Below are 14,471 nucleotides of genomic sequence, written 5' to 3'. Positions count from 1 at the left end.
TTGTGGTCCATCATGGTCAGAAGTTGGTGGACCTAGAAATCGTGGGGGATTGCAGAGGAATTGATCATGAGAACTACCACGATGCATTAAAATATGCTTATTTAGGATATATCTTGACTCAAAGAGGAATGTGTCGTAATGGGGGCATCTCTTTATAGCAAGCATCATGCGTTCTAGACTCGCCATAAGGTCTAGTCAAATAACATCCCAAATCCTTTTTCTTATAATCTCCAACTTTTGTGACAAAATTCGGTTATCCAACCCGAAAACCTCGCTATCAAACACCGAACTTCGCTATCCTCAACACCGACGACAACCTCTCTAAATCCTCCTCTTCAGAACCCTCGACTCTCCCAGACCAAAACCCATCAAGAAGCAAATCCTCAAAGTCATACCAGCATAAACCCAAGGGACATTTCCCCAATCGCTCGCATTCCACGATTTAACATCCCAGTAAATCCCTGTGCCCAGTTCACTCATGGAAAACAAGTGCCCCAAGTCCGCCACGAGAAGCACAAACAGGACAACCTTCCAAACTCTCAGGTCCGGCGTGGATCGCAGCACGAGCGCTTCATTGAGCGCGAAGAAAAAATACATGTTGGCGAGCTGCGACATGGCGACCGATGTAGCCTTTGGTACCGCTTGAGCTGCGGTAGGCGCAGAAGCCGCGTTGAGAAGAGTTAGGTATGTTCCTTGGCGGAAGTGAGTAAAGAATGCGCCGACGAGAGCAGAGACGGGCTCAAGGACGAGAAAGAAGATGCGGTAAAGAGGGTGAATGCGGAAAGCCACTTGGGCTGATTTCTTTGGGGCTGCTGCGTCCATTGTGATTGAAGACCTGATTCACTTGATTGTGAGAGGTGAGTTTAGTATGCGTAGGCAAGTGAAAGTGACGATGTCGCAACGTGGTGTTTTGTTGATCTTCAGTAAGAAGTAAGTATGGATCCTTGAAGCGGGAAAAACTTGATCCACTGTCTTCTCCACGACAGCCCTACAACATGGTTTGAGACAAAGTTGAACTACCGATTGAACAACCTCGTTGTCTCATCTAACTCGAGAATCTATACCGAAATCCACACTGTATTTTAATGTCATAAGGAGAGGTTATTCATGAAGTGACAATGGCAGACTTTACATTTAGTGACTTAGGGTAGCTATGATGCCGAAACATATCCAACTGACCAGGTTTACAAGCCAGGTTAGCACCATCAAGAGAGAGCCTTATACGCGCAGTAATGAGTATATTGAGCTTTTTTACATGGTCAAAAATTTCTTTGGTAAAGTCCTCGACGACGGCCTGCCGTGGTTCACGGATTTGAGCCAACGACGTCGGTCTGCTTAGGCGTTTCGCCACTCATTTGGGCCACCTCTTCGGTAGTGAATTTGACAGTCCTCTGCAGCCTTTTGGCCGCAGCAAGACGTCGAGAACTGTGGTCAACATGTTGACCCAAAACAAAGTTGCCCATGCCTGAGACAGAGTTGCTGCCGCCACTGTTAACACCATGACCGAAGTAACTGCCAGTGGTAGCGTTGTTATTGGGCTGGTTGGCATCAAGACCAGGGGCCCAAATACTGGTATCTCTGCCGTAACCAGTTTGGCCAAGAGTCTGTGGTGGCACTGGGGCCGAGTTGGGCGTGATTGTAGAACCACCAGAATTGCTGACCTCGCGCTGAGGAACGACCATGTTGCTCTCGAGCTCGCAAGCGGTCATGCTCATCACCGTAAACCATAATACAACTTTGGTCAAAGTGAGCGACATGCGACCTAGAGACTGACGTCTTCGCTCATCTTTTCTAAGAGAGACGTAACAAAGTGCTGCCACTGAATGGCTCCCACTATATAGTTAGTACTCTCCTCCCTTGTAGCGATTAGAACGTAACCTAGAGGTTGGCTACAAGTGTGGCATGGAAATGCTTTAGGGCGCTGCTCTCTCAGTGTACCCATGCCTTCGGACTTGTACCTAGAGTTGCAAGAGGTTGCTCCTCTGGGATGGCATAGACTTCGGGAACCAATGCCTCCTAAGGAACACCACAGAACATAGGTCCTCAATATCGTTGTTGGCTAAGTTAACCCCCAAGGCTTATTAATTACTGCTAATTTACCCCAAGTATTACTGTCCTTCAGACCTGCCTCATCATTCCTCCATGCTGTGACGCTCCAGTGCCACCTGTTCTTCTGGTACGGGTCCACGTCCGCTCTCCCACTGAACTCCCTTAAGTCTGCCTTGGGCCTTATTACAGGCTTGGAATGTTCTCCTCCAATTTTGTCCTCTCAAGCTGTGCAACAGGGCGACCCAGCTGCTACGTCTGGCCTGGGTGAACCAAGTAAGAACGTCTTCCCACAGTGTTGTCAAGTCGTACCAGAGCCTATGACGCTTGGAAGTATCTTCATGGGAGGGATTGAAACCAATGACCAAACGAGAAGGCTTCCCTCCAGCGGTAGTCCAGCCTACAGTGAGAAAATCGTGTAGCGACGAGATCAATTCGTCGTAGAGTTTACCATCCTTACCCCAGATCAGCGTATCGAAGTCAAGCCACGGTGGGAGATCGATCTCGAAAGGCCCAACGATTGGATAGCTGAAAGGGGTGTCGCCATTGATGTTCTTCCGCATGGTTTGTCGTGAAGCCAGCGAAGCGATAGGGGCTGGCTCCATGCCCTTGTCGTTGTGCACCCCAACGTCGGGGTGGGTTGAGAAACGGGTTCTCTTGGATGTAGCGAGAGTGTCATCGTCCATAGGCCCCTTACGCTTCTTCCCCCTGTCGGCTTGCATGTTGGTGGCTGCGTTTCCCCTCTTGAACGGAGTCGTGAAGCGGAAGGTTTCCGGCACTTGGGGAGCCCTGGCTTCGAAGGCAATGGGAGGCAGCGGAACTGTGCCTTCCTGGGAGCTGGGTGCACTCCGAGGAACTTGATGCGGTGTCGGCCTTGTAGGGAGAGACACTGGAACATCTGGAGGCACATCGTGGCCATTTTTCAGGCGCCATTTCTTGTAGGTAGTGGAAATACCCTGGCTGTGGTCGTTGGTTTTGGGCATATTGTCCCACGGAAACCTGGGGACAACATGGCCGGTTTTCGTCGCGCATTTAACTTTTATTGCTGTCAGTAGAGTCTCGGCATATATTATAAGTAGTTACTAACACATATCATCCCAGATAATGTGATCGACCATGTACTCAAAGAATAAATGGCCGACTTGACGCGCGCCCCTGGAATGAAGATCGTTGCTTAACGCAACCACCGCCTTGCTGTACCTTCGTTCGAGATGTTCCTTATCGAATAGCCCTATAGTTTTGATATAGGCAACAAGATAATCACGACGAGCGGCTTCATCATGAGGGCTGACCTTGGTAGGGTCTTGAGTAAACGTCGCGGGAGCCATCGTGTGTAGAGTAGACGTTGTAAAGGAAGACAAAGGTCAAGATGGAGCTGCAAAGAAGAGAAGAGAAGAAGAAGCAGGGTGAAGTGAGGCGTAATATTATATGTTCGATTATCTACCTATCTCATATGAGTCCGTGATTCACAATTCACCTGCTGAGGTGGAAACGCCATCAACCAGGCGATATACTTACCATACATGTATAGATTTTTAATTGTGAAATTGGAAACATTTACAGACTGTTAAATATGAACCCAGAGTACAAATTAGTTGATTTAATGACGTTCATGAAGTTGATCCCAAGTGGCTGCCTCTGCCTTTAGGCTGCCAGTGCAGACGGCCGGCAGCCAGCTGTCAAGCGAATTGTGCGACCAAACCTCAGCAGGCGAGTCGCAAAAGAACAAACAAGAAAAAGATTAGACAAAAATATTAGGGCTCTCTTAGGATATTGTCACTAGAGATGATCTAGTATTTCATTCAGGATCTTTCCACGCACAACTTCGGAAATTCAACAACAAACACACCTCATGACGCATCCTCCCAGCGAACGCCCAACTCCGAACACCGGCACGCACACAAGATGGTCTCAAACGGCGAGGACGGCGGTACCAACAACGACGAAGAGATCAGACGTCTTCTTAAAATGCATCTCAAGAACGTCAAAGCCGCACTGGAGAACAACAAGGCCGCTCTCGAAGGCTGTAATACCACTATGATCGAGGCTGGCGGCGGTCCTACTGCGACGATCAAAACTGAAAACAGCGGTTCTACCGACGAAAAGGTGACTCCGGCACCTGGAAAAAAGCGAAAGGCCGAAGTCGAGGAATGTATGACTTGTAAGGGAAAGTCTTGTGGCATGTGCAAGAGCAAGAGTCATACCATGGAGCACTGTCTGTTAAACGGCAGTATCGCAGGCTGTGTCTTATGCGACACAACAAGCCATGACATTGACGAATGCACCAAGTTCACAGGTCTGAGCATGGATGAAAAGCTAAATCTGCTTATCAATGAGCGTGCAGGTCTTCCTCCTTTGCGAACTTCGGAGCTCTGGCACCAGATGCTGCTTGCCTGGCTGCATGACAAGGAGTCCGAGGGCAAGGAGGCTCCTTCCATGTATCCATGGACCCTCGATCACGCATCAAATGTTTCTCGTGGCGTCGATGGCAGACACAACTATAAACTACAGTCGCGATTTGACCGAAGTGGCCGTGACCGGTCTATTTTGCCGAAGTGCAAGTGGTATGAGGATGCTGTCGCTGTGTGACGATTTCATTGGAGAGACCGCGAAATTCCGTTTCCTCAACGCCTGGTCGAGATGGGCTTCTCCCGTCCTTCTGACGATATCCAACGGGATTTCTAGCCTGGTCATTTACGAGATGCCACGACGGAGTATCGGACACACTCCGAGAACGAGGAAACCCCAAAGTCCTGCTGAAAAGTGGTGGGTCTCTAACAAAGGGGGTAGAGGGGGACAGAGTGCTTTGCAGCCTTTGCGTTCTATCTTCTCTTAGAAGGTGTCATATCAAAATATCAGACGGTCAGGGCGAAGGCCTAGTCATGTCGAACTCTAGAAGGCTTACTTTCGAGTTAGTCGATTACGAGTTAAACTGAATGCAATTTGGTGAATAAACCTGAAATCCAATCCTATCTTCCTGTGATCATACTCATAGTCCCAAGTATTCTTTAAGGCATAACCCATTCACTGTCCTCTCCCTCTTCCGTTTCGGCAAGTCCCTCGTCGTGATCCTCCTCATCGTCGGTTTGAGGTTCTCCCTCTTCCGTTAGGTCAGTTTGGCCTGTGATGCACTGAACCTCTGCTTGCTCTCCTGTTGGGCCATACTTGAGGGACTCCAACGCCCATTGGGCTTGATTGAGATCAACCCGGCATGTCGCCAAATCACACTTGAGTGGCTCGATTGCATCCTCTGCTACTTTGAGCTTGCGTTGGAATTCTTCCCTCTCAATTATGACATCCTGGATCACTTCTCCGTACGTGAGGAGCTCGTCTTCAAAGGCCAGCTTAGCATTCTCACAGGCCTCCTGGTGATCCTCCTTTTGTATGTCCAATTCAAGGGCCATGTCTTGATTTTCAAGAATTAGCTCCTCCATTCTGGCTTCTCTGGTCTTTCCGTCCTTCTCGGATTGCATTAGTCTTCCTTTGAGGAATTCCTCATTCTTTTCCGCAATGGCAAGCTTGCTCTGCAAATCCACCGTCTTGCTTTGGTACTTTCGAGCCTCGGCCTTGGCTGTCATGACTGACGCCTTTTTGGCTTTTGCGTCATCCTTGGCTTCCTTGAGCTCAGCGCTGAGAACCTTGGCCGCTTTTTCGAGGACGTTGATCGTCTTATCTCTGGCGGAGACTTCGTCACGAGCCTTGATTAGCTCTGATAATTGACGTCCGATCTCGGTATCGGCTTTGACCAAACGTTTGGCTTGAGCATTGAGTCGTTCTCGCAAATCGGTCAACTTTTCAGACTTGTGAACCCAGGGATCCATCTGGGAGCTTGGAGGAACATTCGGGCGGATTAAAACGGTATCTTGATTGATATGCATGCCTCCTCTACTTGGGAGCCACAGGTCAGGGGCCGGTGTGATGTATGCCTCACCTTTCTTGAAATACACTTGGCAGCCAGTTTTTGAGTTGCTTGGCGAAGGGTTTGTAAGCTTCGCTTCATCTTTTAAGGCATCGAGGGCCCTCTGCATGTTGGTCCCAAGTAGTGGGTGACATGTCTTTTCGACAGATCCTGGAGATTTTGTCATGGCGGGCCAAGATCCTGGGCATGATGTCTCTGCGATAGGCCTTGGGAATCCAGACGGATTGACATCCGTAGACTTTGTAGACTTTGACATGTTGATCGATGTGTAGATCGGTGGGTTCCGGTGCTGTCCGTTGATGGTTGATGGAAAGAAAGTAGCATGAAAGGTGATGGAGTTAGTATCCAGAAACAGCGGGATCATCAGTTATTTATACATCTTTTTCATTCTCTTTTTAGCTTTCAACCAAAGCCCCAGCCTTATCATTATACTCGAGACTTTCTATTACAAGGTTAGTATTCGCAAACAAACACTCAATAAACTGAATCAACAAAGTCATCTTGTAGTTAATATAGCAACTACTGAACTCTATGATGGGCATGTGGGCTACAAGTGATGGAGAAGCTTCTATCCAGCTGTGCAATAGAGTTCTCATGATAACTGAGTTTCCCAAAAAGAATAAGTACCTAACAAATAGAAACTGCCCTCAGGGTATCAAAAAAAATTGACTGATAGAAGCATAAGAGACAAAATTAGTAGGTCACTCTATGTTCCTTAGAATAGTTCTTAGGCTACTTGTTTTTACCCCAGTAGAGCCCAGTCCCTAACATAGCAACGAAACTTTACTCGTGTATTTTATGATCCAAAGGTTGACTTCGTACGAGGATTGTTCAAACTTTATCCTCCCTAATCTCCCTTCTACAAGGTCCCAGCTTCCTATCAACCATGTCGGATCCTATTCTTCGACGTATTCACGACTTCCCTCATCTTCACTACAGCCTAACTGCTGTATCCATGCGGCCTTTCTTCCCAAGGGTCTACCTGCATTCACCACGATCGATTTCCGCTGTGGTGGCTGAAAATGCTGAAGATTCTGGCAGAGAAGTCTATTTTCCGGATCGTAAATCTTGCTGAGCTGTGTGAAAGCTTTTCCGTCACGGCACCTTTGATATATGCCTTGATACACGCCAAACGTAGTGGTTCTTTGTGTGCACGCGCTTGAGTGACGTCTGGGCAGGCAGGCCAACAGATTGTAAACGACACTATAGTTGCGCATATAAGGAATCTTGTAGCGATCTCTGATATCGTAGAATACCACTTCGTATATAGATATTTGTCGCGGATGATCAGATGCAAAGTCAGTGAGTAGACTGAGGAGGATGATGGGAATAATTTAGAGGCCCTCTTCAAGCTATCAGGAGACGTAATCATCAGTTCTCAGGGCGGCGAAATATAGAAGTGTTCAGAATACGTGAAAAAGCTACTTGCTACATGATTAAGGAAAGAAGGAAGATCAAGCCTTTGAAAGGAACTTACTTCCTCTATAGCCAAAACAGGCCTTTCTATCTGGGAAGTTATCTACGAATTGTCCGCCCCGTTGTCCTATAATTGGACAAGACCGCCTTATTTGTGTAGGTGCCTGTTAGCACATACTGAGCCAATTTGTTTGATTTGATGGGTTTGACGGGTTTGTCCTCCATGATGACTTCGAAAGGTGTGCAGTTATGTCACAAAAGTTAAGGCTCATAGAGCAACCTTATTCTCACACAACACAAGCCCAATGAAACCTGCTAGATCTCTCGTTGATATCGGCCATCCAATTCGTCTGATTACCTGGGGATGTTTGTTATTTGACAGCTGCTAGAAAGGCGCAAAGTTTATGCTGTTTGTTGGCTACCATCTCTCCCACAACCACCACCCGACCTGTAGACAGAGACTCACGAAAACTCATCACAAACAACGAACAAAATGAGTCCACGACAGAAGCATCTTCTAGCAGTCGATCCTGATCGGCCCGCAAAGAGACAACAAAATGCACTAGTTGCAGCAAACCACCAGGAAGTTGCTTCAGCCGCAGGGTTGAGTCAATCTTTGCCGGGTGAAAAAGAGCAAAATTTCAAGGACGATCGCCTTGACCGTCTCGAAAGAGCCCTCGAAGATTCCGTCTCGCGCTACGCCCAGGACTGGTCTCCCGACGCCGAGCTACTGAGAAGAGTAGAAGCTCTCGAGTCATGGGGCGCTATTCACAGCGCCGCCAACGACCGGTTGCATGTGAAAAATCAACTTCTTGAGCGCCAAATCGAAAGTATCCGAGCGGAAAAGAAGACGGCTATAAACCAATTGAGAGAGAACGAGCGCATTCACCATGAAAGCCTGACCCAGGCATGAAACGAACTGTCCAAGGCGCAAGGCAAGATTGCTTCTCTCACAGAGTCATTGGACCAGGTTAGGTAGACATTCTCTAAGATGAGTAGGGAGTTGATCGACACCAAGCAGGAGTTGCTCGATGAGGCGAAGAAGGTACGGGATACCCTCGAGGAGATTGGCGATTCGAGACTCGAAAGAGCCATGGAGACAACAAAGAATTTCCTTGCCCGTGACGGACCCGACGAGTGGGTAGAGGATTTCCTTGATCAAGTACAACAGGGCTGAGTCCGACAAGACTACTGGGTAACAAAAAGTTGGCCTCCCAAGTCTTAGGGTACCCTACTGATTTCGTCCCTTATGCTTCTAGCGGCCAATCTTTCTGATACCCTGAGGACTGTTTCATCACCCACGCATGCTTTTATTATTGCTTAGTGTCTAAGAAGCTGAATCACAGACGGAGTGATGGACCCTATCTACATCTTATGTACCGATTGATGATCAACCCCGACCGATGTTACGACCTCTGAAGAACATCTGTTATCAGGATATATGGATGGTGTTGAGCCACGACTTGTTATCATGGTCACGTTGAAGGCTTGCTTATACAGAGATCAATACACAAGAGACAAGACACTGGACAATATTATACATGGCTTTTATCCAAGACCTTACCTAAATTTCAGCATCACAGTGCCTCTCAACAGAACTATCCTTGTCTCTCACTTGTCTGCCCATTCCACCAACATGTATCTCGGCGAGGTGACTCAACGCTGACCGTACCCCACCCTGTACTTACACCACCAAGCCAAGCTAAACCAACCCTGGCTCACTCCTCTGTTCATATCTTGTGCAACCGTCCGAACAAAGAGACAGAGCAATCATTCCTTCATATACCAGAACTAAATAGACAGTAATCAGCGAAGTAGCTAAAAACCATCATATTGCCCAAGAGCTTACACACTTGCTTATCCTAGGATAAGCGCCTTCGCTTTTTGGACGTCGCAAGTTCGAAAACCTACCAAGTTGCTATTTTCTCTGTTCTTTTTTTTTTACTTAATAATTTTCGTCTTCTAAAGGCTAACAGTGACTTTGTCCTATTTATTCTACTGTAGAAACTGTGCGTAAGTATTATGTTTTCTGTATTAAATAAATGTAATGGACTTGTCTGTTGCAGCTGTTTGCAAGGGTCTCTCCCCACGCCGTTCACCAACAGCCAGCATCTGTCCGTCAGCCCAACACCCTTTATAAACCAAATTGCTAGAGTCATTTCCAGCGAAGTAGCTAAACACACTATGAACAAATCGTCTATGGACAATTACTTGCTCTCTAGGGAGCCTTCGCTTTTTGCAAGTAGCCACGTTCGAATGTAGATATACATGATAGAGCATATCGTTCTGATACCTCTGTTGCTTTTTTTATTGCATTCCTCTTCTAAATCAGATATTTACGAACTCTGAAAGCTGCAAAGACTGCCATTGTAGTCACCTCGCCTCTGTCTCTTTCATCGTTGCTCATATGTAACACAGGTGTTGTACAGCCCAGGCACCAAACCCATGTCTTCGACCCAGATCCACCACCAGGCAACACTGACGCTATCTCCACGCCGATCACTGGATCCGACATCATTCTATATAGGACGATCTAATTGAACAGCTATCAACGAAGTAGCTATGTATATTAAAGCCATTTGGCAGAGTGGTAAGTTCGCTTACTGCTCCGCCATCCTGCCAACTATGGCAGGACTTCTTCGTTTTGCTGGATTGTCGGTTCGATTACTGCCTTTCTTTGTCTTTTTTTTACTCATACTCCTTTCGTCACCCATTATATCACCAGCAATATGCACCTACTCGTCTTCTAAATTGTCTATTTGTCAATGCGCTAGCGCTGTGTTGCCGACGCTGGTGCATTTGAAGGACACCGGAGTTGCAGTCAAAGACAACGCACGTGGATCGCGACATAGTAACTTGATGGTTCAAAGTATAATGACTATTTCGGCGTGCAGCATTATCACAAGGTAGGGCTCATAAGTAACCTTATTCTCACACAATAGGGCAACTTATACGGTACCAGGACATGTTACTCTCAAGACTTCACTAAAGCATCGGCACAATCGCATCACGTCATTCAAACACTTAGTAGCAATTTGTTTCATTCAACTACCTCATAAAAGCAAAGTGCAATCCAAAACGATTGCCTTATTGGACTATCCGAAACTCCGGTTCCATTCCAGGAACAAAACCCTAGACCAAGACGAAAAGAAACAGACTCAAAAACAGGTCTGTGATTGGTGAGCATGTCGCTCGGGTATTTCGCATGATTTACGCATAAGGCGGCGCTTCATCATCGTCCTACGAAGAGAAGCGGGCAATGGCGGCGCAAAAGTTGTTGCGGTTGTCCTTGTCTAGGGCAACAGGCTTGCCTTCGACGTTGACCATGCTGACGCTGGCCTTGGTGCTGATACCGTAAAGGTGCACCTTGGAGCTCTCGATGCTGATCATGTTGTCTTGGCAGTTGTTCTCGCCGACACAGACCTGATCGTAGTTGTCAAAGAAGCTGTAAAGACCACCGCCAAAGATGAAGATATCCTTGGAGCCGACAGCGCGAACACCCCAGGTGCGGGCGCATCGCTTGGAGTCGCCAGTGCAAGTGGCCTTGAAGTCGGGGTCGTGGTACTTGTCGTTGACAGTGAAGGGAACGGTCGCATCGGGGTTGCCCTGCATGTAGGCAGTCTCGGTCTGGATGAGCGACATGTAGACGTTGGCAGCATCCTGCAGGTGGTAGTTGTAGAGGACACTGTGCTCGGAAGCGGTACCCCACAGCCAGGCGCCCTTGGTGCTCTCAATCAGGACACCGCGGCCGTTGTAGAGGTTGATCTGAGAGTGGTCAGAACGGTCGAGCTCGTGGTCGGCAACCCAGAACCAGGTGTTCTCGAGGTAGCAGCTGGACTCCTTGGTCATGTGGAAGAGCATGAAAGCACCCATGCATTCGGGCTTGGGCTCGGTCTTGACGTTGGGAGTCTTCTTGCAGGTGTCAGACTGGAGCTGAGTACCAGCAGAGCCACCGAGGCGGAAGTGGACATCAAAGAGACCGGCAGAGCCAGGAGTCTCACCAGCAACGTTGAACTCCATTAGGATGGCACCGGGTTGGGGTCCGAGAGTCTCAAACATGAGGTCCTGGATCTCGACGTTGCCGACATCACCAGACTCACCGACTTGCCAGACAGGCTTGGGGTTGGCTTGGTCCTTGAAGTTCTTGTCACCGCCGGCCATGATGAGGGGCCAGATCTCGCCGACAATCTTGATGTTCTTGGGGACCTTGACGGTGTCGGTCATGACGTAGGCGCCGTGGTCAAAGTAGACAATCTGGCCTTCTTGAACACCATCAAAGACAGCCTGGATAGCAGCGGTATCGTCGGTCTTGCCATCACCCTTGGCACCCTTGGACTTGACGGAAACAAAGCTGGCGGCTGGGACGTTGTTGTACTGAGGCTTGCTCTTGGTGACGACGTTGCCGTTGCTGTCGAGGATAGCCTTGGGCTTTTCAATAGGAGTCTGGGTGGCCTGGACAGCCTCGCCGTTACCGCCGGTGTAGGCACGACCTTGGACCCAAGAGGCAATCTTGGTGTTGCCAGCGAGAATGGTAGCACTGGTGCCACCGTTCTTGACAGCGATAGGAACGGAAGACATGTCGACGTTGTCAATGATGAGGGTACCGTTGGTGCCAGGCTGGGCAGGGTCGTAGTTGGAAAGAACACCAACCTCGGTGTCAGCGATCTTGCTGTCGGTCAGGAGGATTGACCCAACGTTCTGAATGCTCTCGCCAGCGGTCATGTCAATAGCGACCTTGGAGCCAGAGATGTCGAGGCCGTTGAGGGTCCACAGCCAGTTCCAGTTCATGTAAACAGCAGTCTGGCAGTTGCGGAAAGTCATGTTGCGGCTGGTGAACTGTTGGCTGCCGAAGAAACCACCATATCTGCCACCGATAAAGGTGAGGTCAGTCATGAAGCCGCCAGAACCGTTATCTATAAAGATTCCTTGCTGCTTGTTGTCCTCGCTAGGGTCCTCAATCATCTGGAAGACGATGTTCTGAAGAGAGGTGGCTTGGGCAACCTGCCAGTGGATACCAGTGCCGGAGCTCTTGGGCATGCCAGTAAGGTCGATCTTGAAGTTGCGAACCTGGCGGAAAAAGTTGTTCTGGTTGGTGTGCCAGTTGGAGCCGTCGTTGTTGTAGGGATCAACGTCGATGACAGCCATACCCTCAAAGTTGGCAGCAGGCTTGAGGACGGGGAGATCGTTCACATCACCAACCATATGGGTGTAGTAGTAGGGGAGAATGGGCTTGGAAACAACGTAGGTACCAGGAGGGAAGTAGACAAGAGCGGGAGTGACTGTGGTAGAGTCACAGCCCTTACCGCAGCGGCTGCCGTCAGAGAAGGCAGCGTTAATGGCTTCGGTGTCGTCGGCGCTTCCATCACCCTTGGCGCCGTAGTCCTTTACATTGCGGAAAATCTTGTAATTAGCGGAATTGCCGTAGGCGACGGCACCTTGACGCTCGATAGAAGAGAGCCACCAGGAGCCAGCGGCAGCGGGAGTGACAGGAGCACTGTACTCAGGAGCCGCGGGAACAGGAACTGCGGCTTGAGGAGCAGCAGTAGCTGGGAGAGTGAAGAGGCGCAAGGCCAAGAGAGAGGCGGTGACAATAGTCGAGAGCCCCATGATGACGATGAAGAACCAGCTGCGTTGCCTTTGGGGTGTCGAGTAGTGGTTTCGCTCTAGAATGAGTGGTGTTGATGTTCCAGCAGAATGCTGTGGAGGGTGACTGGTCAGCCTTTTGTTTAGAGTGAAAGTTTGTGAAAAGTAAATTTGCGATGTGCAGTGAAAGGTTTGAGAAAGCTATATCAAGCTTCGAGTGAAGCTATCAACAGTTGGTGTACGGGATCAATGTTGGTTGGAACAATGAATCGCACAATAGATGAAAGAGGTTGATGATGAAAAAATGAATGAATAAAAACAGTAAACAAAGAACAATAGCAACGATGATGTGAATGAAAGTGGGCGTTGCGCGGTGGGTGAAGTGAAGCTGGGCTGCCAGCTGTCTGACGGCCGTTGACAGTGTAAGTCGAATGGCCAACTTTGAAAGGTGGGCGGGGGCTTCTTCTTGAATCCCTCGGCCACTGGCCTTTTGCACTTGCTCAAAGCGGTACTCGGGATGAAAGGGCTTGCAAAAAGTTTCGATACCCCTGTTCTGGTTGCATAGGGGGCTTGTCACTGATGAAACTTACCACGAAACAGGTAAAATAAAAAAGTTTTAACCCTGAACCAATGTATGGCGAAAAAAAGGCAAGATACTCAAAGGGAGAGGCACTCTTTAAATTGGTGTAAATTGCAAAGACGAAAAAATGAGAGAGGGTGGTGATCAAAGTAATGATGCTGTTCCAGACATGCAAGTGAAGGAAAAGAGTGAGACAGGGAGAGACACGCGAGGCGCGTGTTCACACTATAGAGAGTGTCGTGATGGAGGGTGGTATGGTGGTTTGATGTGCAGAGCAAAGGAAATGAGAGACAAGTAGACCTTATATGTCACTTGAACTAAGGAATAGTCGTAGTCGTGCTTGACTGGGCTCACCTTGTCGTTGCTTTTAGTTTGGCCTCTTCCATGGGCAGGGATCTCATCGTAGTAGCCCTCAACGGATGGCATCCGCCGTCTCTGCGTCCGCGAGCCAGCCATTTCGGTGGAGTTGTTCATGGTGTCGTCCTTCAAGGGGTCTGAAGAGATGGCTATTGGCTATGGGGCATCAGGTACTGTTTCAAACACGGTCGGTAGTGGTCCAAGCGATCGGATGGGAGGATTTGCTGCTATGATTCGAGGATAGAAGGATGAAACAAATATTCGGAGCTATACAAGAATAAACGGTGATGTTTATGCCTGTTGCGATAGTGGGTAGTAGAATGAATGGTGATGGTGAAGAGACGAGCACTGGTGAACCGAGAGAAGAGAGAAAGGAGAGAGACAGGCCAAGCATTGATGTGTCTTCCCAATGTAACCCTCAGCCTATGGATGACGCCTAAAATGGCAAGTACGATAGAACCTCTGAAGCGAGTCTAGCGTTGTGTCTTTTAGTGACTATCCACTAGTCCCTGGGCTAATCTAGCGGGTGGCTTCTCATGGTTAATTCTAAAAGCGGCAGATAACAAAAGC

The 14,471-nt window shown here is 48.6% G+C and overlaps 7 protein-coding genes across 7 annotated transcripts; 2 read left to right on the top strand and 5 right to left on the bottom strand.

Annotated features, from left to right (window-relative positions):
- Positions 1-19: 19 nt before the first annotated feature.
- Positions 20-988, bottom strand: EDB82DRAFT_206565 (uncharacterized protein). Its single transcript, XM_025726464.2, has one exon. The coding sequence runs from the start codon at positions 820-822 to the stop codon at positions 322-324; it is 501 nt and encodes a 166-aa protein (XP_025581028.1). The 5' UTR covers positions 823-988; the 3' UTR covers positions 20-321.
- Positions 923-1,906, bottom strand: EDB82DRAFT_576400 (uncharacterized protein). Its single transcript, XM_025726463.2, has one exon. The coding sequence runs from the start codon at positions 1,755-1,757 to the stop codon at positions 1,305-1,307; it is 453 nt and encodes a 150-aa protein (XP_025581027.2). The 5' UTR covers positions 1,758-1,906; the 3' UTR covers positions 923-1,304.
- Positions 1,907-2,132: 226 nt separating this feature from the next.
- On the bottom strand, positions 2,133-3,374 carry EDB82DRAFT_576399 (uncharacterized protein; the record flags this gene model as incomplete). Its single annotated transcript, XM_025726462.1, has 2 exons — positions 2,133-3,082; positions 3,134-3,374. 2 exons carry the CDS (start codon positions 3,372-3,374, stop codon positions 2,133-2,135), a joined length of 1,191 nt encoding a protein of 396 aa, XP_025581026.1.
- Positions 3,375-3,951: 577 nt separating this feature from the next.
- Positions 3,952-4,690, top strand: EDB82DRAFT_557524 (uncharacterized protein; the record flags this gene model as incomplete). The annotated part of the gene is made up of 1 exon (XM_025726461.2): positions 3,952-4,690. The coding sequence occupies one exon, from the start codon at positions 3,952-3,954 to the stop codon at positions 4,633-4,635; it is 684 nt and encodes a 227-aa protein (XP_025581025.1). The 3' UTR covers positions 4,636-4,690.
- A 280-nt stretch (positions 4,691-4,970) lies between these two features.
- On the bottom strand, positions 4,971-6,294 carry EDB82DRAFT_503286 (uncharacterized protein). The gene has a single exon (XM_025726460.2). It carries the CDS (start codon positions 6,219-6,221, stop codon positions 5,055-5,057), a length of 1,167 nt encoding a protein of 388 aa, XP_025581024.1. The 5' UTR covers positions 6,222-6,294; the 3' UTR covers positions 4,971-5,054.
- Positions 6,295-7,874: 1,580 nt separating this feature from the next.
- EDB82DRAFT_476776 (uncharacterized protein) lies at positions 7,875-8,294 on the top strand (the record flags this gene model as incomplete). Its single annotated transcript, XM_025726459.1, has 1 exon — positions 7,875-8,294. The coding sequence occupies one exon, from the start codon at positions 7,875-7,877 to the stop codon at positions 8,292-8,294; it is 420 nt and encodes a 139-aa protein (XP_025581023.1).
- A 2,107-nt stretch (positions 8,295-10,401) lies between these two features.
- Positions 10,402-14,263, bottom strand: EDB82DRAFT_503280 (pectate lyase superfamily protein-domain-containing protein). Its single transcript, XM_025726457.2, has 2 exons — positions 13,899-14,263; positions 10,402-13,078 (listed from the first exon to the last, which is right to left on the bottom strand). The coding sequence occupies exons 1-2, from the start codon at positions 14,016-14,018 to the stop codon at positions 10,622-10,624; spliced, it is 2,577 nt and encodes an 858-aa protein (XP_025581021.2). The 5' UTR covers positions 14,019-14,263; the 3' UTR covers positions 10,402-10,621.
- Positions 14,264-14,471: the final 208 nt, after the last annotated feature.

The sequence above is a fragment of the Fusarium venenatum genome (assembly GCF_020744135.1).
Source record: "Fusarium venenatum strain MPI-CAGE-CH-0201 chromosome Unknown EDB82scaffold_3, whole genome shotgun sequence".
NCBI lineage: Eukaryota > Fungi > Ascomycota > Sordariomycetes > Hypocreales > Nectriaceae > Fusarium > Fusarium venenatum.
This window is presented reverse-complemented; position numbering and strand designations above follow the sequence as displayed.